At 32.1% G+C, this 26,830-nt stretch overlaps 2 protein-coding genes across 2 annotated transcripts; both read left to right on the top strand.

Annotated features, from left to right (window-relative positions):
- The first annotated feature begins 5,764 nt into the window (after positions 1-5,764).
- On the top strand, positions 5,765-10,877 carry LOC112695531 (protein EXECUTER 2, chloroplastic). Its single transcript, XM_025747899.3, has 11 exons — positions 5,765-6,278; positions 6,396-6,512; positions 6,631-6,696; positions 7,816-7,922; positions 7,993-8,074; positions 8,241-8,924; positions 9,528-9,654; positions 9,744-9,913; positions 10,010-10,084; positions 10,209-10,301; positions 10,447-10,877. The coding sequence occupies exons 1-11, from the start codon at positions 6,024-6,026 to the stop codon at positions 10,546-10,548; spliced, it is 1,878 nt and encodes a 625-aa protein (XP_025603684.1). The 5' UTR covers positions 5,765-6,023; the 3' UTR covers positions 10,549-10,877.
- Positions 10,878-21,019: 10,142 nt separating this feature from the next.
- LOC112695525 (CASP-like protein 4A3) lies at positions 21,020-24,235 on the top strand. The gene is made up of 3 exons (XM_025747885.3): positions 21,020-22,016; positions 23,369-23,501; positions 23,768-24,235. Exons 1-3 carry the CDS (start codon positions 21,478-21,480, stop codon positions 23,963-23,965), a joined length of 870 nt encoding a protein of 289 aa, XP_025603670.1. The 5' UTR covers positions 21,020-21,477; the 3' UTR covers positions 23,966-24,235.
- The last annotated feature ends 2,595 nt before the right edge of the window (positions 24,236-26,830 follow it).

The raw sequence follows: 26,830 nt of genomic DNA, 5'->3' as shown, positions 1-26,830 counted from the left end.
TCAACTATTAGTATTATTGGTATATTAGTATATTTTTAGAAATATTAGAACTGAGATGCAATTTTTTATGAACTTTTTTATTTTCAATATAAAAGCGCTACTTTCAATAATATTTACTATCTTTTCAATCTATTTTAAAAAATATATATTTTTTATAATTATATAAAAATTAATATTTAATACATTATTATACTAATGTCAATCATTAAATATTTTTAATCATTCTAATTATTATATTAATTTATATAATTCTAATTCTCAATCATTATGCAAATTTATATACACATTGATACAAGTTGATACTAATTATTATATTAATTATATAATACTAATTGTTGACCATTAATATTTTTAATTATTATTTTTAAATTATTATTTTTAATCAAGCATAATTAGTAGCAAATTGATACATACATTAATGGTGACAAATTGATATTGATATTAATTAATTAATTAATTAATTAATAATAATAATAGAAAAAGTCTAAACAGCACATGCACACGTTATATTTAAAAAAAGCAAACATATTTTTAAAAAGATTAAGATATTAATAATTAAAAAAAATACAATTCTATAATTCTAATTGTCATAAATATAATACTAATGTTGATAGTAGTAAATTGATATTGATATCAATAATTAATTTCTATAGTTACTTTTTGTTCTACTAATTGCCATAAATATGATACTAACGTTAATAGTGGTAAGTTGATATTGATATCAATAATTAATTTCTATAATTACTTTTGTACTACTAACCTAGGTTATATATAGTGTTTCTTTTGCGATTTGTGAGTCTAAATCTAACAGGTAAAGCATTCTTTTTTTCTAATTTGTTATTCTTCTTTGATTGAACAATTATTTTCAAGGAGTTTTGTAGGTCAAGTTCAAGTCTCATTCCCTCCATGCTTTCTACGTTTGTCCGAAAATATTCGAAGTGGAGCATCTAATAAGATTGAATTTCCTCAATTTACGTTCAATTTTAGAAAATTCGTTCAAATTTGAAGATGCAATTTCAAAGATTGGTACTATATTTAAATTTTCTTTTCTTAAACTTTTGTATTAAAATAATTTTATAACATACTGTGATTTTTTCAGAAACTACCGGCATTCTGGTGCATCAACGCAATGTCATTGAGAAAAATAAAGGTCAATTTAGTTTGACAATTTTAACAAGAAGATAGTCTGAATTTGTACAGATTCTAAATGTTCGATCTTATGATGTTATTTCGGTTGGTTGTCGTTACTAGAATGACTCTAATCTATACGTATCTAATGACTAGAATAGATTAAATATTATTTAAATAATTTAGTTCTAATATTAGTATTTGATTAAATTAGTTTTAGAGAAATTTAAATTGTTGCCTCAATTTATATATTATGACTATTCTTTTTTGATATGTTATTTTTAAATTTTTTAATATGAAATTTCTTTCTTTTTTTGATTTTAAGTTTATTTTTTCTTGAATATATGTATCACTTTTTTTATTTTTTGTATTTCAGATTAGTAATGCAATTATTAAGAGAAATATAATTCATCAATATACTAAAGTGATTAAAAATTTAATTATATTGTATGGATACAAGATTGATTAATTAAGATTAAAGCGTGAAAAAAGAAAAAGAGTCTCAATACGTGATTTTGCCTTTTTTGCTAATGTATAAAAATATGCAAAAAAAAATAAAACATCACCATTTAAAATAAAAATAGTTAATCATCATGCGTATGAAACGGGATTGAGAAATATGCATGGATAGAAAAAAATTATTGCATGATTGTAGAATAAAAAATAATCATATATATATATATATGAAAATAATCATAACAAAAAAAAATATATATGACTTAAATATTTTTATGTAAATTAATATATATGTATATATAAATAAGAAAATATTTAGAATTATTTAACAAAACTAATATATACGTATACATAAATAAAGAAATTACTATAAACAAATTATTATAATTTATGAAGATTACACATATGATGACATTAGTAATAAAGAATAAAAAATTATCGATTGATTGTAGGCTCAAAAAAATAACTATGATAAGAAAATAACTAATATATGTGATTTAAATATATTTACATACAATTAATATATATGTATAAACTAAATAAGAAAATATTTAGAATAAATATATTATGAGAATAAAAAAATTCACTTAATATACTAAAATTGGGTTTTTCTCCAATTACTAAAGGTGACGTGTCGATCTCTCATGTCTCCGTTTTTCCTCCAAAATGAATGAATTTTTTCAATTCTAGATTATTTTATAAAAAATATCTTCATTGTAATTATATTATAATTAATATTTAATGAATAATATATAATTATACTAAGTTAGGAACATATCTTCATTATAATTATATCAAATCAATATTTAATACACTATTAAACTATTTATCAATTATCAATTAAAAATACCACAATTAATTATAATGTATGATTATATTAGAGTTGTAACACTTAACACTAGATTAAGAAAAAACAAACCCATAACGTATTACTTTTTTATTAATCAAATTATTATAATTCAAATTAATTTTAATAAAAAAATTTAAAATTATAATTTCAACCTTATTACGTGCATGGTACAAGTTATTGAACAATTTATTATCATATACATGGCACGAGTTATTGAATAATTTCTCATATATTTTTTTACTCTAAAATAAATACACTATTTTTACCTATAATTATTATTCTTTATCAATTTTTTATTTAAATACTATTATTATTTATTAATTCTTTTTATTTTTATTTTTTACATTTATTAATTTTTTTCAATATTTTAAGTATTAATTATTGTTATTTAATTAACTTATTTTTGGTATTTAATTATTAAAACTTTAGGTATTAATTATACTCCAATTGCGATATTAAGACTTTGAACATGAGGTCAATTTAATTTTGGGCAATATCACAAACAAATATATATATATATATATATGATATTTTAAGTATTAATTATTGTTATTTATTAACTTATTTTAGGTATCTAATTATTAAAATATTAGATATTAATTATATCCTGTTTATAGTGTTAAGACTTTAGAGATAATCCCAATTTAATTTTGAGTAATGTCGGAAGCAAATATTTAAACTATTAGTATTATTAGTATATTTTTTAAAATATTGACATATTATTAATATATATATATATATAATAAGTAATAGTGAATTTTCTCTCACATATTTATCATTTAAAAAATTTATAATTTTGACATAGTCTTTATTCTATTTTTTTTCTTTTTCATATCTAATGGCTACTGTCTACTATCCTATCAATAGTATTACCTACAGTAAATTATACGAAGAAAAAATATGAAAAATAAAGACCAGAATTATAAGGCTATAGAAAGTCCCATCCAAGTTGACAAGAACAAGATGGCTTACATAGAAATAGTTCTTTTACTAAATTAGTTGATTCTTTTACTAAATTTTTTTAAATAATGCTAAGTTCAATTTATAAATAGAGTTTAATTTTGATATACTGACAGTGTAAAATGTTTTACACAATCGTGCAATCACATCCGTTCTTTTGTATGACCATTCACGCATTCAATGTGAAAAGTAGTTATTTTTACTGATGTGTCATTATATAATTGGATGCATGTGTAAAACTACTTTACATTGTCAGTGCATCAAAATTAAATTCTTAAAAATATTTGTAATTCGTATTTTAAGTTAATTTTATAAGTATGACATTCCACAAGTTAAAGACAATTCTTTTTAATAGCTTTGTAGAAGCTGATAACTTTTATATTTAATTTATTTTGTAGCAGTACGATAAAATTTATTGTTCAATCAAGAACTATTTGACAAAAATGTTTGAGAATGAATTGGTATAAAGGAAGGTCTATGTCTTTTCAAATTTTGAGATTGAAGAATCAAGCGGAATTTAATTTCTTATATTATTCACTCATCTGTTCTTAATTTGGTACTTTTAATTTAATTTTTTTTGTTCAATTAGATATTATTGGACTCTTGAGTAAAAAAGAAAAACTTATATCATAGTAAAAGATAAGGAGAAGTTACCAGTACATTGTAATTGATATTCATGATTTACAGTACGTATGTAAAATTTTAATATTTTAATGTGAATATTTTTTTTTAGTAATAATTATGTGTTGTAGTGCAAAATCTTTTTTTTATATATATTACTACTTATTTCTCTTAATTCTCGCTTTCATTTAGAAATGAGAAAAAAAAAATAAGATGCACATTGTGATATCAATATACAATCTAATTAATTGATCATCTATGTGATCACTAAACAACCGAATACATAATTATTCTCTAATTTACAAAATTTAACAAAGACATTGGTAAGCATATTGGTTTAGTATTTATTTATATATTTTATTTATTTATGTTATATTTGTAATCATATTATATCTATTTTTATCAATATATATTTTTTAAAAAATATCGTTAGTGTTAGCATATGGTGTATTAAATAAATTGAATGATAGAAACACGTAACTATTTTTTTTTTCAGTCTAGATTCAGAAAAATATATATCGTAATGTAGACTTGCAATATCAGTATATTAATAGTGAAGTGGAGAAAAAATATAATATCGTATCAAATTTTTTTAAATCATAATTGTAATTTATGATTGAAATCATAATTTAAATATTTTAAATGGGATAATTTTATTTAAAGAATTCATAATTCAAACATAATTCTTATACACTTAATAGTTACATTTGAGTTAATATACTTAATATTATATTTAAAAAAGAATAAACAATACACATTATATTACTTATTTATTAATTAAATTATTATAATTTAAATTAATTTTAATAAAATAATTTAAAATTATAATTTCAATTTTATCACGTGCATGACACGGATTATTATCCTTGTTATTATTATTATTGCCCAAAATAATTTTTTATCAGCAGTTCACTTTTCGAATAACTGGGTCCACCAACAAAATAAAAATAGCATGTCCATATTCAATAACAAAAACTAACAAAAAACTTACCTTCATTAAACTATTAACAATTGCTTAATACTCCAAGTTCTAACATAACTCATGCCACCATTACTTTACTCCACCGTTTGTGTCTGCTCCTAGAACACCAACGTCAATATGTGTTCAACTTTTTTTGTCACCATCTTATTGTAGGTACACAATATACATTCACATACTCTTTATATATTTATTATTATTTTTTTAGTTACAGCTGGTAGGACTCAAATCCAAAATCTTTGAGATGGAAAAGGAGAAGAATGTCATACGATGAAAATATGATGTTATCATATTCATGTGATGAAAATTTTTATAATTATTTATTATGTTAATATTAAATTCTTAAATAAACCTGTGTATAAAATATTGTTTAGATACTTTTTATAATAAATTTTATAAATATATACAAGGAGTTAACGAAAATTATATATATTCTATAATTATGGTTAACCATTTCTTCTAAAATTTTTTTTTTATTTAGATGTGACCGTATACTTTTTGAACAAGTAATAAACATGACAGTTAAAAAAATTGTTTTCAATACAAAAATTTATATAAACAAGCTTTGTAGGATAATGTATAATTAAAAGACTACATCGAATTTTTATTTTAAATTAAAAAAAAATTTATGAGAATAGATTATTAGCAAATTCATATTATTTTTTTTGGCGACTTAGCAAATTCATATTATTTGATTTAGTTGATGTATAATCTCCGTTTTTTTTTAATAGTTATTACCGCGCAACGCGCGGGCAATTGGACTAGTAGGTTTTTATTTTTCAATTACTAGTTGATACCACAAGATTTTATTTATTTATTTTAATAAAAAAAAACAGTTGGTGAATTTTGTGAGCGTGTGGTTAACACACGAAAAACAAGAAGCTTATCCATCCCCAGGTGCAGGTGGAGAGGAAGAAGGCACATACATGTTCCCACCACATTCCTCTTTCTTCATTGTTCATTGATTCAATAATTGTGCTTTTCAGCCATTAATTCGAACCTTGACTTTTGACTCTCCAAAACTGAAACATGGTGCTGGTGGCGCGTGCCATCTCCGGTCCGCAACTCCGACCAACCCTAGCCCCAATTCCGGCGAAGCTTGTTCCAATCCCGAATACTATCCGTTTCCTTCAATCTCAATGCATAAGAACACCGAAACGCAACCTCTTCTGCCGTTGCGTTCTTTCTCCCTCTTTCTCTTCCCTCGAAGATTGGGATTGGAATCGATGGACCCGCCATTTCTCCCAAATCGAACACGCCGAGAGCTTCGCCTCTCTCCTTCAGGTGAATTACCTCTTCATACCTTTTCTTTTTTTTTATTTGATTTTAATTTTAATATTAATCTTCTTGAAAGTTATTATTTTGTTTATGTTGTTATTGAAAAAAATGTTACTTTATTAGTTTCAACTGGAGGATGCAATTGAGAGGGAGGATTTTCGAGAAGCCGCTAGGGTGAAGAGGGCTATAAACGAAGCTGCTTCGGAAGACACTGTTGCTGAGATCATGTCTCAATTAAAGGTTCTAATTCACATTTGAATTTGATCAATTCATCTCAGGTTTTCATTCTTTGTATTGTGTATGATACCTTCTCATTGTCTCTGTGTTTGTTTGTTTGTTTGTTTGTTTTTCTTCTCAGAATGCCATTGATGAGGAACGTTATCATGATGCTTCGAGATTGTGTAGATGCAGTGGAAGCGGTCTGGTACATTTTAATTCTAGTAACTATTTAGCTTCTTCTTTGTTAACAGCAAATGGTACATAGGAATATGTTTTCACAAAGACGGCAGAGAGTTGATTATTTGCTGATTGCTCTTGTTATATATATATATATATATATCTTTTTCTGGCTATGTTTATTCAAATGAGTTGCACAAACCTAAGAGTTTTATTAGAAAGGCAGAAAGTTGATCGTGCACTCATTTTGCTATTTTGATATGCCAATAAAAAACGGGTTACACAAACTTAATAATAGAAAACGGTTACTTTTTTCTCCCAGCATAATTTTATGTCACAAGCTGTTATACAAGCATTAGCTTAATCACAATGAATAGTGGTACAACTGCACAGTTCATAAAACCGTGCACTATTCTTCCTACAAGTTAGAAGCAATGGTGTGGATTGGGGATGGAGTGAGTGAGTAACAAATTTGTTTGTGAAAATAATTTGGCATTAGAGTGAATTGTGTGACTGGAACACACTCTCAGTTCAAACAACAAAATTTCCCAATTAATATCATACTTCTCATTATGTGCTTTCATGAATCCCATCAGGTTGGGAAAGGTTGTCATTCCACAATCAAGGGGTGGATGAACTGGGTTTGGATAACCATTTAGTGCCGAGGAGAGTTGCTCTTGAAAGCAACATGGATTAGAGGGGAGAGCTGCCACTTGGAATTGAACTCTTTGTCCTACCCTCTGCTGGAAGGGAGCATGCTTTAAACTGAAGTGTCTTATTGAAGTCATACAGTAGTCTACAAAGGATACATGTTAGAATATGTTACTGTTATTAGTCATTTAATCTTATTACACAAGCTTACTTTTGAGTTTCTACGGACTTGTTAGTTTGGATATGATCATCATATTTTGTTTCCTAATTATATATTCAGCTTTAGTATCATAGTTCCTTATCTCTTTTATGTGATATCTACTTAAGCTCTATGATAATACGATTTCTTAAATACAATTATCCCCAGTTTTGAAAGTTATCTTCAAAACATTAAAACAAGTGGTGAGAGCATCATATATGTCACTAGTGACAGAAGATATGTTTTTGTGAAGGACATTCCATCCATATTTATTAACATTTTAACCACTATGTGCAGATCGGCTGGTGGGTAGGCTACACGAAAGATTCAGATGACCCCTTTGGTAGAATAATACATGTAAGTCCTGGTATGGGCAGATTTGTCGGCAGGAGTTACAGTCCAAGGTATGTTAATTCTAGTTTTGGTTTTATCTCTGGTTTATCTGGGTGCTCTGCTCATTTCGGTTTTTTACAGGCAGTTGATCACAGGATCTCCTGGGACCCCAATATTTGAAATTTATGTGGTAAAAGATGCTGATAGCACATACCATATGCAGGTATTGTTCAAATTTTCCAACTAGACTATACTTCTGTGTTTCAAGCTATATATATATGGCATGCCTATACTGAGTCTTTTGTCCTCGACATCTTACATTTGTACAGTTATCAATTCTTTACTACTGTATAATTAATGTTCTTAACATATCTGTTAACACCTAATAGGTAGTGTACTTGCGACAAGCTAAAGGGAATTCAATGAGTAGCCCTCCATCTACAGTTGCTAAAAGCCCATCCAAACCTGAGGTAGAGAATACATCTTCAGTTGAGATGCAGGAAGACAAAGAGAAGGTTGAGATAAATGATGAGAAAAACAGGAATATTGAGGGAACAACAGAAGAAGGCATTAAAAGTGTAATAAATTTCCTTAAAGAAAAAATTCCGGGATTGAAGGTGAAAGTTATGAACGTTAATGTTGAGGAGGAAGGAGTGGAGGGTCATGATTCTATTAAGCAATTTATGCAGGAAAGTAGTAATAAAACCAGCTCCAGTGAGAATCCTGGAGAGGAAAGTAATGATCTTGATAAACCTGATGAGATCTCTTTCAAAGCAGATAGTGATGGTTCAGAAGAAAAGGATTTGGATATGAAGCTTTTTATTGGTGGTGTTGTACACAATAATGACGACACTCCTGCTAAGGATGAATATATTCGCCTACCAGCAGAAATAGAAGATATGGAAAGAGATTCTTTTCTCTTGCATGTTCCTAGGGGCAATCTTGATTATCAGGCTAGGGAACAGAAATCGCCGAATTCAAACATGGCAGCTCTGGCAGCACAAGGAGTCCCGGAGCTTATGCCTTCTGATGTTGCCAAGGCATTTTGGGCTTCCGACAAGGTCTCTTCCAAGGTGAAATAGAGATCAGTGACTTTATGTAGTCACCAAATATGATTTTGAATTTGTGATAAAAATCAAGTTGACTAAAGTGTTTTAATGAATTATGCTGATCTCTCCTCAAGTTTATGAAACCTAAGTGAACATCTTTTCTAGTTCTAGGAATTGCAGACTGCAATATTAAATTTTCATCCTTATATTCCATGAAAAGTTAGGGTAAGTCTTTTTATAACACAAAACTAGATGATGTTCTCTAGGTTTCCTAAATGTTATGGGAGTTTAATTAATTCTACTAATTGTTGTTGTTGTCATTATTGATTATTATTATTATTATTATTATTATTATTATTATTATTATTATTATTATTATTATTATAGGGGTTATTTATTTTTCATGTGTAGTTCATGTAATTATATTTCAGAATCATCAAATTTAAATATCCCGGTGACTATGGCAATTGCGTGTTTTCCCCAAAAATGATGGGTGTTTTTTATTTACCTAAAATTAAGAAAAAAAAAAAAAACAACGGTTGATTCCCTTGTTCCCTTACAAAGTTTTTTGCTTCCATCTCATGCCTGTTTGGATAATGAACTGACCAATGCCTTCACTTGATTCAGGTTTCAAAAAGCATACGTGAAATTGTCAACCTTGCTATCAATCAAGCACAGAAAAAAAGAAGATTATCTGAGTATACATCATTCAGTCGGATTACCACATCAAGAGGGGATTTAGATCCTTTTGATGGTGAGGTTGCTTATTCCTATGCTAATTGTGTTCCATAGGATTTGTGCAAAGAACCATTTGCAGAGTGAAATCGACTTGTTGAAACGTAGGTCTCTATGTCGGTGCCTTTGGACCTTATGGCACTGAAGTAGTTCAACTGAAGCGGAAATTCGGACACTGGAATGATGTGGACAATGAACACAACCCTTCAGATGTGGAGTTCTTTGAATATGTAGAAGCAGTGAAATTGACTGGCGATCTTAATGTTCCTGCTGGCCAGGTTTATGCATTTTGAATCTCTTCGTCCCTCGAGTCATTATAGCACTTATTTTGTTTATACATAAAAGCAAAGCAAAGTTAAATTTTTGGTATTCAGGTGACATTCCGTGCAAAAATTGGGAGAGGCAATCGCAACACCAACCGTGGGCTGTATCCCAATGAAATAGGAGTGGTAATTGCAATCTATAACTTATGTTCCTTTCAGCATGTGTTCATGCGTGCATGCATGTGTCTGCATGGCTGCTTTGGACTGTTGTGCAAAATTTACAATACGCATTTCACTTTTCTACTTACAGGATGCAAGTTACAAAGGCCAAGGGAGAATTGCAGATTTTGGTTTCCGAAATCCAAAATGGGTTGATGGAGAATTGCTCATGCTTAATGGCAAGGTATGAGATGGATGGTTTGAAGTGTTTGTTGTGGCTTTTTTGTTTCCTCTCCCATGTACAAGCATGGTTAATTGTAACTACTAATGGATCTGTTGTTATTTGGCAATTTGTTTTGATAACTTTTCATTCTCCTCGTCATATTTAGGGCTTTGGACCTCATACAAAAGGTGCAGATATCGCATTTCTTTATGTTGTGCCTGAACAGAGTTTTATTGTGCTGTTCAACCGGTTGAAATTACCAGAGTGAGCCATTGTTCCCGGATCCAGTCTGGTTCCTTTCTTTTATGACGGTGAGCAGGCATCACGGATTCTGACATCGGTAAAGAGAATACTATTTATGACATTTTGAGATAAGATGGTTTTCGCAGCATGCAGGTGCTTGTAATTTATTCTTTTTATTTCTCCCCTCCTTACTTCTGAATCCTTTCACTAGTTCATAATTCTTTTTGTTCTTCTTCCATTTTCATTTCCTGTCACGTTGTGTATAACCACTTTGCTAATTGACAAGATTGTTTTACATTCTTTCCTCTGCAAAGGAGAAAGTAAAGAAATAGTAAAAGTCATATATTCTTCTCATGCTTTCTTCAAGAGGAAAGAATATACTTAATAGTATGTTAGTCTCATGAAGTGCCTCAGATAAGTTTTAGTGAAAAGATGCTTTTCATTGGCTATTGTAGGTAGATATTCCTGTATAAACCTATCTCTGCTTTTGGTTGTGGTGGGAGGAAGACATAAAAAGATGTCTTGTGAGAAGTAAGAGTAGCTTATTCGTTTAGCTTGTTGCTTCCCATGGTTGCGTTGCCATAATGCTGTATTTAAATAAATGGATATCATTAAAACGCGTAGGAGGAACCTTACCAATAGGAGTTTGGTTAAGGTACGAAGGAACTTATGTTAGCCCTTTCATGAAGGAAAATCTAGTGAGTAGTGACTAGTGACCTTTTTTTTTTCTCTCCATTAGAAAAACTTCTTGGCATTTAAATTGGACCCACTTTAGATTTTCTTAAAATATGTTTTTGTAAATCTTTTTTTGTCTTATATTAGCTGTCAGAATATTTGTGGACTTAACACATTATTGTAGCGAGAGAGGCATTTTATGGTACCTGGGACAGTCTCACTCATTTCCCCATTATTGTCATGTTACATCAATAAACCCTGATTAGCCACACTTTATTTTCTACGGAGGAAAATGATTAACTTTCACTGATTTTTTTTTTTGGTACTTTTCTTTATGGAATAAATTAAGTAAAGGTAAAGTTATATATTCTTATGAAGGAAAATGTTTACCTATCATTTTTGTTTTTGAGAATTAGATGAAATAGATAACGAAGTTGATCTATGTTTTCTTCATATTTAAATGGCTCACAAGTCACGAATCCAAGAACTTCAAACTGAGGGAATATTGAAAAGGAAAGATATTATTGTATTATTATGGGGTTTAAACCATATTTTAATGAACAGCACTGGTGTCGCAATCATTCGGGTCTCAACTTCACTTTTAATTGGCTGATTCATTGACGCGCAACCATAGTATTAATATGCTACTTGATTTCACTTGCAAGCAATTTGGAATTCATAATTAACGCAGCTTGATTGCATTTATAAAATATAGAGGTAAATACCAACATGCAAATAACAAAATCAGTAAACAGCCATCTCAAACGAAAAACCTCAAATAACATTACAAGGCGGAGGCAGAGAAGGAAGTTGTAGCGACTAGTAGCGAGAGCAATGAGTATATACAAGCGGCGACTAGCGGTTAACAGTGAGTAATTGCGAGCAGCGACTGACAGCGGAGAGACAAGGCACAGCAGCCAGCGAGAGCTGCGACGAGGCCAATGAGTGAGATGCTACTACTGTTGTGTAGGGATGACAAAGTGTGGGTTCAGGCAAAGTGATAGCAGTGAAGGCATAGGGATGACGCAAGCTGGTGGACGTAGAGGACTCGGCGACGAGACAGCGACTGTGCAGTGTCGGCGACAATAGCACTATGAGAGTGAGAAGGTTGAGATGCCAATTTTGGCTCTGTGAGAGTGAGAGAGTGCATTGGGGATGGGGATTAGGGTTTCGGGATGGGGGATTTCACTGGTTGGATTGAGATAATTAATTAAAAATTCCACTTTGGTATATACATTTAACAAGGTTGCCATATCATTAAAGTACGATGGCCACCTCAGCATCTTTCTCATCAGAGATGTGCTTCGACGAATATAGGGGCACACTTGTAAAATTTTAAAATAATTTAGGGACCATTTTGTTAATAACAAAAGTTATGTATCATTTTGTCAATACTAAAATCTTTCGAATACCAATTTAATATTTACCTCTATAATATATGCTGAGGAGCTTTCATGAAGTTGTTACTTGTTAAGTTGTTGCCCACTTTTTCATTTCTTAAAATAGTCATAGAAAAAGTTCAGCGAACCAACTATAAGTGCAATCAATTTGAACAATTTTTTTTTTAAATTTTGATTTAAAATTCAAAAATTTAGGATTAGGTTCCAAAATATGCACCACCTAACATTAACCCCTACTTTGACTTCCTGCTCCAATCACTCTTTCTCAAAGTCACGATCTCCATCGACAATTCCTGTCCCTCCACCTGCGGCCTCCCTCGTGCCTATATCCTCCCCTTCTATCACATCTGTCATTCGCCATAGCGTCCTTCCTCCTCCTCCACGTTTGTGAGTTGCCCCTATAGTGTCCCCCTCCAATGCATGTGCCACTCGCCCATGCGTCCTCCACCTCTACTGTGCCTGCTAGTCGCTCCTGCATCCTTTCTCTCCACGGCATTTCTTAGTGAAATTGTTCCATCTTCTCCTCGTAAACGAAATGCTGTCAAGCACTGCCGCTGCTCTCCCCTTGCAAACGCAGCTTCGTCGATCATCGCCACATCCCCTCCTCTCACGAACGCAACACCGTTGATAACCATCGCAGCCTCTCCCCTCGCAAACACAGTGTTGTCGATCATTGCCACAGTTTCCCTTTCCCGAGTGTAGCAACTTCTGTCTTTGGCATCGTGTCCCGTCACATTCAAACACAACTTCTTTTTTGTTTTGGATGATTATTTTTACTAGTTTTGGATGTTTTCTTTTCTTAAGTTTTTTGTGTTTCTTTTTCTTATTTTTTGGATGTTTTCTTTTTGAGTTTTGAAGGATCTTTTTAATAGTTTTAGATGTTTCTTGCTTAGTTTTTGAATGTTCTTTTTTCAATATTTTTTTGGATGTTTCGTTTTGTTAGGTTTTAGAATTTTTGAAATGATTTTGGATATTTCTTTTTTGTTAGGTTTTGAATTTTTTTGTACGTTTTAGATGTTTCTTTTTATTAGGAATTTTGATAATGATTTTTAAAATGGTTTTGAAATTTTTAAAATAAATCTTAAAATAATTTTAGAAATAATTTTGGAATTTTAAAATGAATTTTAAAATGAATTTTAAAATTTTTAAAATAAATTTTTAAAATTTTAAAATAATTTTAGATGTTTTTTTTAGATTTTGGATGTTTTTTTTTTCATTTAAGTTTTAGATGTTTTTTATGATAATTTGAATTTAGATTCCTTTCGAAGAGATAATTCAAAAAATTGCTAATTGGCTGCAAATGGCTACACCTCTAATTGATTATTTAGCGAGATTGATATTCGTATGACGGAATTGAAGAGAGTTAAAATACAACATGAAAAATGCAAGTAATTTTTCAACAAAAAAAAATCATTAATAAATAAGTGGAATTGGAAAGGTAAAATTTATACCTATGAATAAATAAAAATGACATTCAATCCACTAGTTATTAATAAAGTAATTGCGTGCGATTTTGTTTTCATATATAGTTTATATAGCGACAAGAACTTAAGAAGCAAGGAGATTGAAATCGAAAGAGGTCAGTGATGAAAAAAGACTGAGAGGGCCTTAGGAAAGAAAATGGCTACCTCGTTAAGAAAAATGTTCAAGTGATACCACTAGCGTAGGTTTTTATTACAAATTGGGAAGTCACTTTGGAAAAACATTCGTCACAAGTTTATTCGTTGCTTTACAAGAGTTCCAAAATTTTAATCTTTTTTGTAATTTGCATATACAACAAATTCGAAGCGAATTCTTTTATTGATGAATGATCAATTTCTGAAAAAGGTTTATTAAAGACAAAATCTTATTAGTGCACTCCCTTTATTATTTTATTATTATTTTTATTTTCATCACCCGTATATTATATTGATGGAGTATTTGATTATCAAATTTATTATTCTTTAGTTATTTTTTTTTAAATTATAATATGATGTCAAAATTTTTGTATTTTTAAACTTTTTAAATTTTTCTATTCTTCAAAATTTTTTTTGAGAGTATTCTTCATGTTTTTTCTTTTTCAACATCGAGTTTCTGTAATTCTATTTGAATTTTGAACCATGTTTTTCAACATTTTTTTTCTAGAATTTTCTTTGAACATAAAGAATATTATGTGTTGAGTTTAGAAAACAATTTAACAAATTAATAATGATAAATATATTTGGTTAGGTTAAGAGCCCAAAATAGTTTAAAGTGTGTTATTGTGTAGGCCCAAGTTACTCTTTATTTGAATAGCTCACTTCTAAAGATTTGAGTGTAAATCAATGTTTAGCTCGATAATCAACCTGGACCATACCCACAACCTTCCGAACAAGTCTCAAATGAAGACACTTTCAGCTGCAACATTGTACAATTCGGGTAAAGTCAAAAGCAAGAAGAAAGGTGTTTTCACTTTTGTTTAATCATCAAAGAGGGAAGGATAGAAAAGAAAAATAAAAGGAGGTAAAGTCAAATCAATGTAGCCATGAATCAAATCAAAGGGTTGATATAGTTCGGAAGAAAAAGGTTGCATTGCTATTACTCTTGTGCAAGTCAAATGGCTTATTGAAGCTACTTCCACTCTACAATCACAATTTGGGAAAGAAGAAGAAAATAGAAGTTGCTTTTTCTAATTCACATCCAAGGGTTGAAAATAAAATTTGGGGCAAAAGCACAAGATTAAAGGTGTTGATTTGGCAAACACATTGAAGATCTCATGACCATTATTTTGCTGCTGCCCATCTCACCTTTGCGCCATTCTACTCTGATATTCAACCCAGATTTTTTGCTTCAAATTCTTGGGAGAGGAAGAACAACTCAACTTGATCAATGCTGAAGGAGTTGACTCTTTTCGCAAGCTTAAGTTTTGGAGGGATTACCCCATACAAAAGGGAGTAATCAGTCAAAGATTAAGGTAAAGAAAGAGAACCCACAAATTTGAATTTTTCAGTACCCTTACCACTCAAGTTTAAAGTTTTGGAAGCAATGCACCTACACTAAAGGGAGCATTTTGCCAAGAAGAAGGCAACATTTGAGAGTTCTGAAATCGAGTTATGCTAATAGCTTTCAAGTTGTTTTACTTCTTCTCCTTTGTGTTTCTCCGCCAAGAGGTTTATGTACTACTAATCAGCTCTTTTCCTCTTTCCGTCGACAGGTAGGGTTGCCCATGCTAACCCCTCTTGATTATTGTAGGCCTAAGACTTACTTTTACTGGTGCTTTAAAAGGTTTGATGTAGTTGACATTGTAGTTTGGTGACCCGCCGCTTCAGACATTACAACTAGCTTTTCGCTCTTGCTTTAGTTCGATGGAATAAACAAATATCTGCTCCAGTCTTTTTCGTTTTTTGTCGTGTCTTATGCTACCGCGATGGGCTTTCTCTGGGCTTTGACGTGAACCGAGGGAGGCATAGGATTAGAGTGAATAAGGAAGCATTCAATATAGGAGAAAAGTGCCTTACTCGACACCTCCATTTGAAGAGAAGTTTGCATACATTTGGTAAAGGTGCAATTCAGAAGTTACAAGATCTGTTCTTACTAATTCAAGCCTTGGAGGAAGGGTTGCTACTAGAAGAGAGGGGTTCAACCCCTCAAGATCTTACCTGAAAATTTTCTTTTTAATAGAATCGCAAAGTCCTTATAAAAAAAAGGCCAGCATTCCATTAGAAAACTTCCTCTTTCTTTTTATGATTTCGTGCACGAGACGAGTAAGTAAAGTACTAAAAAATTGAAGAGAATACAAAGCGGTAAAAGCTGTCTTATGTAGTTACCTGCTCTATCATCAAGATTAGCGAATTACGAGATAATATCTAATAGAATCTAGTGCGAGGAGTCTAGACTTATTTTCAATCTCTGTTGCTTTTCTGCCAACCCAGAAAGAAGTGTGCACAGAAGGGATTATTACCAAGTACAGAGTGAGACTGGCATCTTCTAATAGAGAGAACTCTCAAGTATAGGCACTTAAAAGGGATAGATCATTCCTAAAAGAAATTTGTATCGTATATACCACTACTCCAGGGGAAGGTAAGGAAACTTTTTTCTACTTAAAATATCCATACTTTTCTAACTAAGTCAATTTAAAATGACATCGGCTAGTGAGCAAACGAGCTTCTGAATTGGATCAAAGCCAAGGGAAGGTTGTTTTTGTTTGGATTACTATCTTAAACAAACCTGAAAGATACTACATCTCTTCCAGTAGGTCTAGTTCTCCCATTCTCTGATATTTTTTATTTTACCAGGATTTCTCTCGCCGAAAATCCAAAGGAAATCAACCAGAAGCACGAAAGCAAGCCATCCAGCCAGTAACAAAGCAACCAACGGCTGACAAGATGAACGCAAACGGTAGATCCAGTGTAGTGAGCTGACTACTATAACTGGTACTCCTACAAGGCTATTTGCCTGTTTGCTGCCTCTATTTCTTTATCATAGAGGACTGAGAACTTGTGAGATGAATGACGTTGTTTGCTTGGGAATGGGATAAGATTGGATATGCCGTCTTTCATATGAAGGTTTATGGAAGGTATGGTCTTTATGTTGGCATGGATTGGATCCACTTTTTGATATGGTTAGTTTCAGATCTATCTCTTGTAGGATTAGTTCCTCGTTAATTGACTAAGGTAGTGCTCACTATCTTCGCAAGTTAGTAGGAACCATTTTCCATAGCCGATCTGGTATTGCTACTTGAAAGCTTTCCTAACTTTATTGATGTAGTTATTAGAATAGGTAGTTTAGCATATGAATGACTTTTATCAGTATCAGTCTATTGCTTTGAGGGATTTTCACTAGTAGTTAAAAGAAATGAACTGGCTTGACCGATTGAGGGACGAATCGAATACTCGACACTTCTTTCCTTCCTACTCTGAAGCAACTGATCGAATGAAGTAAATAGATCACTCGTTGGACCCAATGTAAGGTGGAAAGCTAATGGACCACTAGACAGATTGCTTACTAAATTCAAAGCATTAAATCTTAGCAGCAGAAAAAAATACAATTGTAATGGTGCTCGAAAGAACCTCACCACAAGATTTACTTTAACATCACTCCTATTATAGAAATTATGAAAAGCATTTCACTACGTGAAGGAAATATGAAATGCTAGCTTCCCTATTATACGAGGATTAATTCCTAGACAAACCTTCCACTACTAGACGAAAGACAAAGAAAAAAGTAAATTCAACCTAAATGAACGGATTCAGGGATGGCGCTAGACCTATAACCACATTCATTCGATATATAACTTTGAAGACATCATTTGAGGGAAGAATGAAAACACCTTATTTGACTAAGGAGTTAAAGAGTCTCAAGCTAAGTCAATGCTCTTTCCATGACTAAGACACAGATGAACCGGGCCACTAGGGATTCTTACATGAGAAGAAAAGAAGGAATAGCAAAAAAATTAGATTAGACAATTATCGATTCAACTATTTGAACTGCTAATAGAAGGCTTGCACGAGGAGAGAGGTAGATGGACTAGGAGAATGTGATAAAAGCTGCTTTATCAAGGAAGCAATAAAAAAAGAAATCCTTGATGAGAGGCAAAGACCGGGCCCTTGCGAAGGGATAAGTTAACCTACGGGGTTACCTGCGGGGCTCTTAGAGGATTTCTTCCTGGCGGCCAGTTACACTGAGACACTACTTCGAATCCTTATGGGATGAAGAGCTAACAGAATGATTACTGAATCGACTAATATACGTAATGCAAAGTGGACAGAAAATCTTAGACCGCTGAAGGAACTTTCTTATAGAGTGAAAAAGAAAGTCAACTTAATCCACTCCATATATGAAAGAAATGAGAGAATGCGAAAAAGAGATCAAAGTGTAGTCAAATCATCTTAAAGAAGGTTAATGTGCCTGGCAAGAGGTTGTTTACCAAACAAGAAGAAGATCGATAAAGATTCACCTAACGAAAACCCGCGCTACAACCCAACTAGAAGAATCCATTACAAGACTTCCAAGACTAGCCGGAAACCCGTACTCTCGCTTAGACGGGCATATGGAAAAAAAGACCATACATACGTAATGGAGTACTTTTCCAACAACAATCTTTCTCACTTTGACTGATAACCCTAAAGGATTAGGCCAGGACTCATACGATTACAAAGAGTGTGATCCTTGAAAGGCTGGCTGATGTGCTTTTTCTAAAAAATGGAATATTTCTTGGGGGTCTAAGAGAATGAAAAGATGGAAAGAATCAAAGGATGGGGATGAATGCAATACAAAGATAGGTAGAAAGGCAAGCACTGCACGGATCTTTTCTGATGCCTACGCTTTCCCTTAAGAAAAAGGGGAGAGGATGATTGGTAGGTCCGCTTACAACAAAGCCACATACCTAATGGAATAAGTCAAGCTAAAAGAAAAGCATTTTAGATCGATCGTGAACCAGAAAGAATGAGCCGCTTCAATACCAAAAGGAAAAAATCAGCACTTAAGGCCATCGGTCCACGAATAATATTTTATTTCATCCCAAGCCAGTAACTGAGGAAACAGCGGATATTGGTGTTACTATTGCAAACCCATAACATTGAAGGGTGGCGGTGATAAAGAGGGGTCATGCATTTACAGAATTTTTCATTGGTTCCCAACTTCCAATGGCAAAAAAAGCAGGAATTTTACTTCAAAGGTGGATTCCTTTCTAGGATATTGAATGATAAAAATATTTCTAGTTCTTCAGTTTTATCTTTTTTTTGTTTTATTCAATGAAAAAATGCATAAATTTGAGGATTTAGAAAAAGTCATTGAGAGAAAAGGCAAAGAGAGTTTGCTTGGAGAAAATTAAAAAATTATGTCAATCTCTTTTGCAATAATTTTCTATTTTGTTTCTTGAACCTGAGAGGTTTTTCTTACTAAGTTGAGTAGACACTTAGTGTTGAGAGTCTAGCGAGTGAACCTAATCAAATCAAGCTTGGTTAGAAGTTTGGTTTGTCCCGTATAAGATTAAGAAGAATCATAGAAAATTGCCATTTGTAATATTTGAAAAGATAGTGAGAATTCTACTATTATTGTGGTGGAGACTGGATGTAAGCCACATTGCATAAGGTAGTTGAACCATGATTCATGACTGTGTACTTCTTTCTTTTCTGTTTTGTTTTCGTTATGAGACAATATTAAATTATCTTCTGCATAATCCATATTATAGACACCACAGAATATGTTTTTGGTGTTAAAGTTTAAAAAGAAGCAAAAATAGGTAATAGATTTAACTCCCTTCTCTATGTAATTGAAAACCTTCGTTATGATATTTGAATATTAATTAGATTGGCCATGATTGATATTGTTATTAATAATAAACTATTAGATATTTATTATTTGATTCTTTTTAGTTGTTCATCATCTATAAAATAAATGGTACATTGTATTTGTTTTGCTTAATTTTTGTTAGTCTCAATAAGTGTCGTCGACTCAATCTTGTATCAAGATCTCAATTCGAGGAGTAGATACGATTCCTCTTAAAAGAAGAAACTCAATTTGAAATTTACTGAGTGTGTTAAAAATTACTTGTATAAAATATATGAAGTATTTGATATAACTTGTAAAAATAATATGAATAATTATAACAAATGGAATACGAATGTAAATGAGAAATTAAATTAAATAAATAAGAAAGAAAACAAACTAGAATTTAAAGAAGGTAAAATACTTGAAAAAAAAAAATCAATAAAACAAATTAAAAATTGACTCTAGACATTTACATGCACTTGTATTTCATAGTTCTCCTTGATGTCAGTGTAGCTTGAAAATTGCTGAATTTTAGAGTAATTTTTAAGTATTCTCCTTGAAGTTCCTAACTCTTCTAAATTTCTCTTATTTATAAGCAAAGATGCTAGATTACTGAATATTTTTCTCTATCCCACCGTCTAGCTTTTCTTTTTTTCGGATTTTCTTAATCCACCTTGTCTTGACCATAAAAAACCTGGTTCTTTAAGTTAAAAATTCCACGTCTTCTCCTTTACCTTGGTCCCCAAGTTTTTACCTCCACGTTCTTTTTTTACCATGTGTCACCGAATTAACTCATGTGTTATTAACAAAATTCGATCCAGGCCAATTTCGACTGAAGTCATATCATGCATGATGTAGATGTCATTTTGCTTCATCATCATCTAATCACATAATTTGTCGAAATTTTGTACTATCAGTATTATACATACTAATAGAGCATTTGACTATCAAATTTATTATTTTTGAGTTATTATCATGAAGTTTCATTTTGCATGCTTAATGTAATAATAGAATAAACTTAATTCAATATTAAAAAAATTTTGAGTACAAACAACATTATAAGTGAGTAGTGATGCAACCCTAGCTTTACAAGTTACATTAACATATGACAAACGAAAAAGCAGTTTGGGAACAAAAATCAATAATGAAGCTCCTTTACTTAATAATAAGAAAAGCTAAGCTAAGTTTGCTAAGTTACCAGAAGTGCAAGTATGACAGTGAAGTCGAAGTTAGGAACGGAAAGAATCGGAAGGAGGAAACACTTGACTCTCAGTGGAGTTTTGAATCCCATGCGGAACCCAAACCTTTTTCCTACCTGCACTCCAAGAATCAAACCCATCTCACCCACATGCCACGCTTACGTGGCGCTCTCTTATTGGTTGACTGTGTACTGAAAACAATGGGCTTTTTCAGATCGAAGCCCACGTGGCAAGATCCTACGCTGAAAATTACAGAACCTAGAGAATACCACTCTACTCCTCCTTACTACTACACTTTTTTTTCTTTCGACTTTCTCTCCCATTTCCCACCACTCAAACGCCTTCTTCCTCTTTATTCCTCTTTTCCCCGCCTTTAAAACCCGCCGAGGCTACGAAATTCGATTCCACGTAAAACGCAGTGCACTCTGCGATTTTTTTGTTTAAAAAAAAATGAAAAAGTCGGTGTTGAAAGAACCCGAGTCGACGACTCATTTCGACTCGCCTCACTCACCATTCCGAATACGATCCTCTCCTCTCTCCGATGGCGGCGATCCTAACGAGTCTGAATCTCCGCCGCAGCGGTTTCACTCGCCGGAAAACTCACCGGAAAGTCAACACCGTGACAACTCCAGGGCAATCGTGGTCGTCGGAAGTCCGGCGCACCAATCTCCCTTGCACGATTCCGATCGCCAGAGCCCGACCCCGGAGAATGCACCGCCGGTGTTGGTAATCAACCGCGCTGTGAGGCAGGAGCCTCAGCCTGCGCCGACGAATCTGAGCGCCAGTCATGGAGGACGAGGCAGAGAAGGCGGAGGGAGGGGGAGAAGCAGGACGGCGCCGGCGATGAATAGGGAGAAGATAATGAGGACGGCGGCGCTAGGGTTCCGGGTGAGCGAGGTGGTTCTGTGTTTGATTTCGTTTTCGATTATGGCGGCCGATAAGACTCAAGGTTGGAGTGGTGACTCCTTTTATCGCTACAAGGAATACAGGTTTTAATTTCTTCTTTCCTTTTCTATTTTATTTTTTTAGCAAATATTATATTATTTGCAATATAGTAGGTCGATCAATACTAGTCATCAGTACTCACATCACATGGTGACATGGATTATGGATACAATGCCTTCCCTATGCATGTATGAACATATTTTACTAAATTGTTTAATATTTTAACTATTATCGAAGATATCGAATACTCAGTCACTTCTTTCTATCTTTATTTTTATTTTTTTTTAGTAGTATTTGCTAATGAAAAATGCATTTTCATTATTTGTGATATGTCATTAGGTGTGTGACTTTTTGAGCTCAAGAGCCTTATACTCAAATAAATTTTGTTAATCCAATTAAAAAAATGGAGTTGAACAAATTATTTTTGTAATCAATTTAAATTTAATCTTTTCTTTTATTATTTTGTGTCTATTTTTTAATTTAGTTATTTAATAAACAATTGAAATAACTTAATTAAACTCAGTTCTTCTCAAAGTGACTTAATTATGTAATATTACTGAATGATTAAAGAGTTGTGTAAATACTATCTCTTCCGTCTACTTAGGAGTATTACTCTTCTGGTTTTCAGGATAATTTACAGGTATAAAGTGAACGAATCAAATTATTCGATTATTCTAAATTGGATTTTGCTATATATTTATCTTTTTTTTTTTAATCTAACTACCTAGTGTTAAGTTAAAGGAAATAACGAATTTTTAAAATAAACATTACTACTATAAATGTATTTTAGATAATACTATTAATTTTTTAATAACATCCTTAATTTAATTGTAATCATAATGATTAAATAACATTAATTACGCATGTATATTTGTTTAAAGGTAATATAATTCTATCTTATATGTACATTATTAAGATTTGTTTATTACTATTTTTTGCATTTATATTTAAGAATGGGGTATATTAATATTGCATTAAATTAATTTGCTTCTAATCAAGTTGGATTAGTCTAGTGATTAACTTACTAGTCCGCTTAAGGAAGTGTTGGGTCATCACTACTCACTTTTTCTGTTTATGATAATTTATAAACAAGTAATCACTTATTAGAGTTGCTTTAGTGGATGAAAAATGTTCAACTTTTTGAATGGGTCAGATCAATGTCAAAGGCCATAATTTCGTTGAAATGCCGTTGAATTTGGCAGGACGATGTTTTGAATTGCTTTTGAAGCTACACTTAATTGCAATTTTTTGAACATGGAAAATCCGTACCTGATTAATGCGAGTACTACTACTTGTTACAATAATAATTGTTGTCATCGTTGGATTTGTATACTCCTTTTTTTTTTCTGTTTGGCATTTAATTTTACCAAATTACTGTTGGGTGATATGGGCGCAGGTATTGTTTATCAATGAACGTTATAGCACTTGTTTATGCTGCATTTCAAGCATGTGATCTTGCCACCGAGTTCTCTGGCAAACAATTACTCGTTCACCATTTCCGCCCTCACTTTGATTTCTTCATGGATCAGGTTAGTTAAAGAAACCAATTCAACTTTTAAGCTTCATTTCAATTTATGCTTTTCAGATTTGAGTCCAAGAGATGACAAGAAAAAGAAACGATAACCATGTTGAAAGCAATTATAATTCATCGATCTTAAACTAATTCATGCCTTGTTCAATTGAATGAATCTTGAATTTTCTTTTGTAATTGAATAACAGACTGAGTTGTGGAAAATTTTAACAATTTTTTTTTTTGTGCATGCCTTGGCGCACGATAAATTAAATTGAATGACAGGTTCTGGCATATCTCCTGATGTCTGCATCATCATCGGCAGCTACCCGGGTAGATGATTGGCAATCGAACTGGGGAAGAGATGAGTTCACGGAGATGGCGAGTGCATCAGTTGCTTTCTCCTTCCTAGCTTTCATTGCATTTTCCATTAGTTCACTCATCTCTGGTTACAACCTCTTCACTCTCTATCCTGTTCCTTAGCAACCAACATTTTAAACCACATACACATACAAACTGTCTGTCTATATGAGTCCTCTTTTTAAATTCTTTTTCTTCTTATGTCTATTAATGCATTCAAGAAAATGTCATTGCCCGTGATTTTTTTTTTCTTTTACTGTACAGACAGACTTGTATACATAAACTTGCATGGTATTTCATCTTACGATTCGCAGGGTGGAGAAAGAATTTTGTATAACTTTGAAATACAATTTTTAATTTCAATATTTTAAATGAAAATAGTTTTACACAAAACTTAGCTATTTCTTGTCGCTAATTACTAGTTAGAGGTAGTTAAGCCTTATAAATGAGATCAGAATTTATTTTTTTATCCTGTTCTCATAAACACCTGGAATACACAATAAAACAAATATATGAATGAAAAAATAATAATGGCCCTTCCTCCATAACCCTATTCATATTATACTTTTATTACGCAATCCACATTGTCATAGCATTTAAGCATTATGTCAATACCCACTATAATATTAGAGATGTATGGAACAATCTAGGTCCTAAAATAAAAATAGCTCTATGAAACTAAGAATTCAACATAATGATTTACTGGTACAGCTGACTTTGTTGATGCATTAATTTTAATGGCCATTACACTTGAGCATAAAGGGAAAGAAAAATGTAAGTTGTCATCATGAAGGATATGACTAAAGCTTTTACTTTTTTTTAAACTAACTTATAAAAATTAACTTTTAAAGAATAATTTTTTAAAAATTATTGTATTTATATTGAGCAAATTAAATTAAAAATATCTTTTAATAAGTATAACTAATAATAATTGTATTTAATAAAATGATTTTTAAAATATAAAAATAGATGCCCAAACTAATTCCTATATTAGTTAACGATGCTGATGTGGACATTTAGTCGGAGTTAAGTGCTATATTGGCTTAAGAGGAATGAATAAGGGTTGATTTGTCCCATATGTTCTTTAAAAACGATGTTATTTCTCAAATTCACTGAACCAAACCTAATTTGGGTGATTCGTTATAGTCCCAATCTTTCCATACTCACTCATCTTTGAAATCATAGAAAAATTCTAGGACACCATGATTGAAAATGGAGAATGTTAGTTATTATTAGACCTGTGAATCGAAGGCGAAAATTTGACTTGTAGCACGAACGAGAGTGTCGAGTTCGGAGGAAGAAGATATGGGTCTCTTCAAAGTGCTATTGTGGGTCTCATGCCATTCTATTTATGTCGTGGACCGAAAACAACCCAGATAAATTATTCTATCATTGCCCTTACTTAAAGGTATGATATGTTTAATAATATGTTGGTTGGTTGAATTCTGTATTCACTATTAGTCTCACAAGCTAAATTTGAATTGTAGATTGTATAAACTCATTGTTCATTCTTTGCGTGGCTAGATGATTATGTTTCTTTATTTAATGAGGATGCTATAAAGACAATCCCAAAAGCAGTATTAATGCAAAAGAAGAATTGATTTGAAGACAAGAGTGATTCGGTGGATGACAAAGTTAAAAAGCTAGAAGATAGGTTGATTGGATTAGAGAATCAGTTGGAGAAGTGTATACTAGAAATGGGTGAAAATAGATACTTGGGTAACCAAGCATCACCGTTCATTACATGTAACATGTAATGACTAAACTTCTAGCACGTCATGACTAACGCTAGTCGCTAGGCACTACTTCACGACTTTTCTTAGAGACTTTAGACCTTATATTAAATATATACATATGAGTCTGTAACTGGTGCACGAAAATTACTCTCACACTATGTAATTCCACACAACTAACCAGTAAGTGCACTGGGTCGTCCAAGTAATACCTTACGTGAGTAAGGGTCGAATCCCATAGAGATTGTTGGCTTGAAGCAAGCTATGGTTATCTTATTATTCTTAGTCAGGATACCAATAGGGTTCTTTAGTTTCAATTGTAAAAAAAGTGAAAGGGCATAAAATAAGTAATTGTTACTCAATAATGGAGAATATGTTGGAGTTTTGGAGATGCTTTGTCTTCTGAATCCCTGCAACATAATGCTTTCTCACTTTCAAACATGCAAGGCTCCTTCCATGGCAAGCTGTATGTAGGGTGTCACCATTGTCAATGGCTACTTCCCATCCTCTCAGTGAAAATGGTCCAAATGCTCTGTCACAGCACGGCTAATCATCTGTCGATTCTCGATCATGTAGGAATAGGGTCCATTGATCCTTTTGCGTCTGTCACTACGCCCAACACTCGCAAGTTTGAAGCTCATCACAGTCATCCAATCCCTGAATCCTACTCGGAATACCACAGACAAGGTTTAGACTTTCCGGATTCTCAAGGATGCTGCCAATGGATTCTAGCTTATACCACGAAGATTCTGATTAAAGAATCCAAGAGATATTCATTCAATCGATGGTAGAACGGAGATGGTTGTTAGGCATGCATTCATAAGTTGAGAATGGTGATTAGTGTCACGGGTCATCACCTTCTTCATATTGAAGTGCAAATGAACATCTTAGATAGGAACAAGCGTGTTTGAATAGAAAACAGAAATAATTGCATTAATTCATCGAGACGCTGCAAAGCTCCTCACCCCCAATAATGGAGTTTAGAGACTCATGCCGTCAAAGAGTACAAAGTTTAGATCTAAAAATGTCATGAGATACAAAATAAATCTCTAAAAGTTGTTTAAATACTAAGCTAGTAGCTTAGGTTTACAGAAAATGAATAAACTAAGATGGATAATGCAGAAATCCACTTCTGGGGCCCACTTGTTGTGTGCTGGGGCTGAGACTTGAGCTTCTCATGTGCCTGGGCTGTTTCTGGAGTTAAACGTCAGGTTGTAACCTGTTTCTGGCGTTCAACGCCAGAATGCAACATGGA

This window comes from Arachis hypogaea, chromosome 1 (genome assembly GCF_003086295.3).
Source record: "Arachis hypogaea cultivar Tifrunner chromosome 1, arahy.Tifrunner.gnm2.J5K5, whole genome shotgun sequence".
NCBI lineage: Eukaryota > Viridiplantae > Streptophyta > Magnoliopsida > Fabales > Fabaceae > Arachis > Arachis hypogaea.
The sequence above is the reverse complement of the archived record's forward strand: the minus strand, read 5'-3'. Positions and strand labels throughout refer to the sequence as shown.

What these genes read in the sequence shown, in the direction of transcription:
- LOC112695531 (XM_025747899.3), top strand. Translation starts at nt 6,024, where the DNA reads ATGGTGCTGGTGGCGCGTGCCATCTCCGGTCCGCAACTCCGACCAACC. An exon ending in GATGCAGTGGAAGCGGTCTG is followed by an intron (nt 6,697 to 7,815) that starts GTACATTTTAAT and finishes CACTATGTGCAG; the next exon opens with ATCGGCTGGTGGGTAGGCTA. An exon ending in GGCAGGAGTTACAGTCCAAG is followed by an intron (nt 7,923 to 7,992) that starts GTATGTTAATTC and finishes GGTTTTTTACAG; the next exon opens with GCAGTTGATCACAGGATCTC.
- LOC112695525 (XM_025747885.3), top strand. Translation starts at nt 21,478, where the DNA reads ATGAAAAAGTCGGTGTTGAAAGAACCCGAGTCGACGACTCATTTCGAC. An exon ending in TATCGCTACAAGGAATACAG is followed by an intron (nt 22,017 to 23,368) that starts GTTTTAATTTCT and finishes ATATGGGCGCAG; the next exon opens with GTATTGTTTATCAATGAACG. An exon ending in TTGATTTCTTCATGGATCAG is followed by an intron (nt 23,502 to 23,767) that starts GTTAGTTAAAGA and finishes ATTGAATGACAG; the next exon opens with GTTCTGGCATATCTCCTGAT.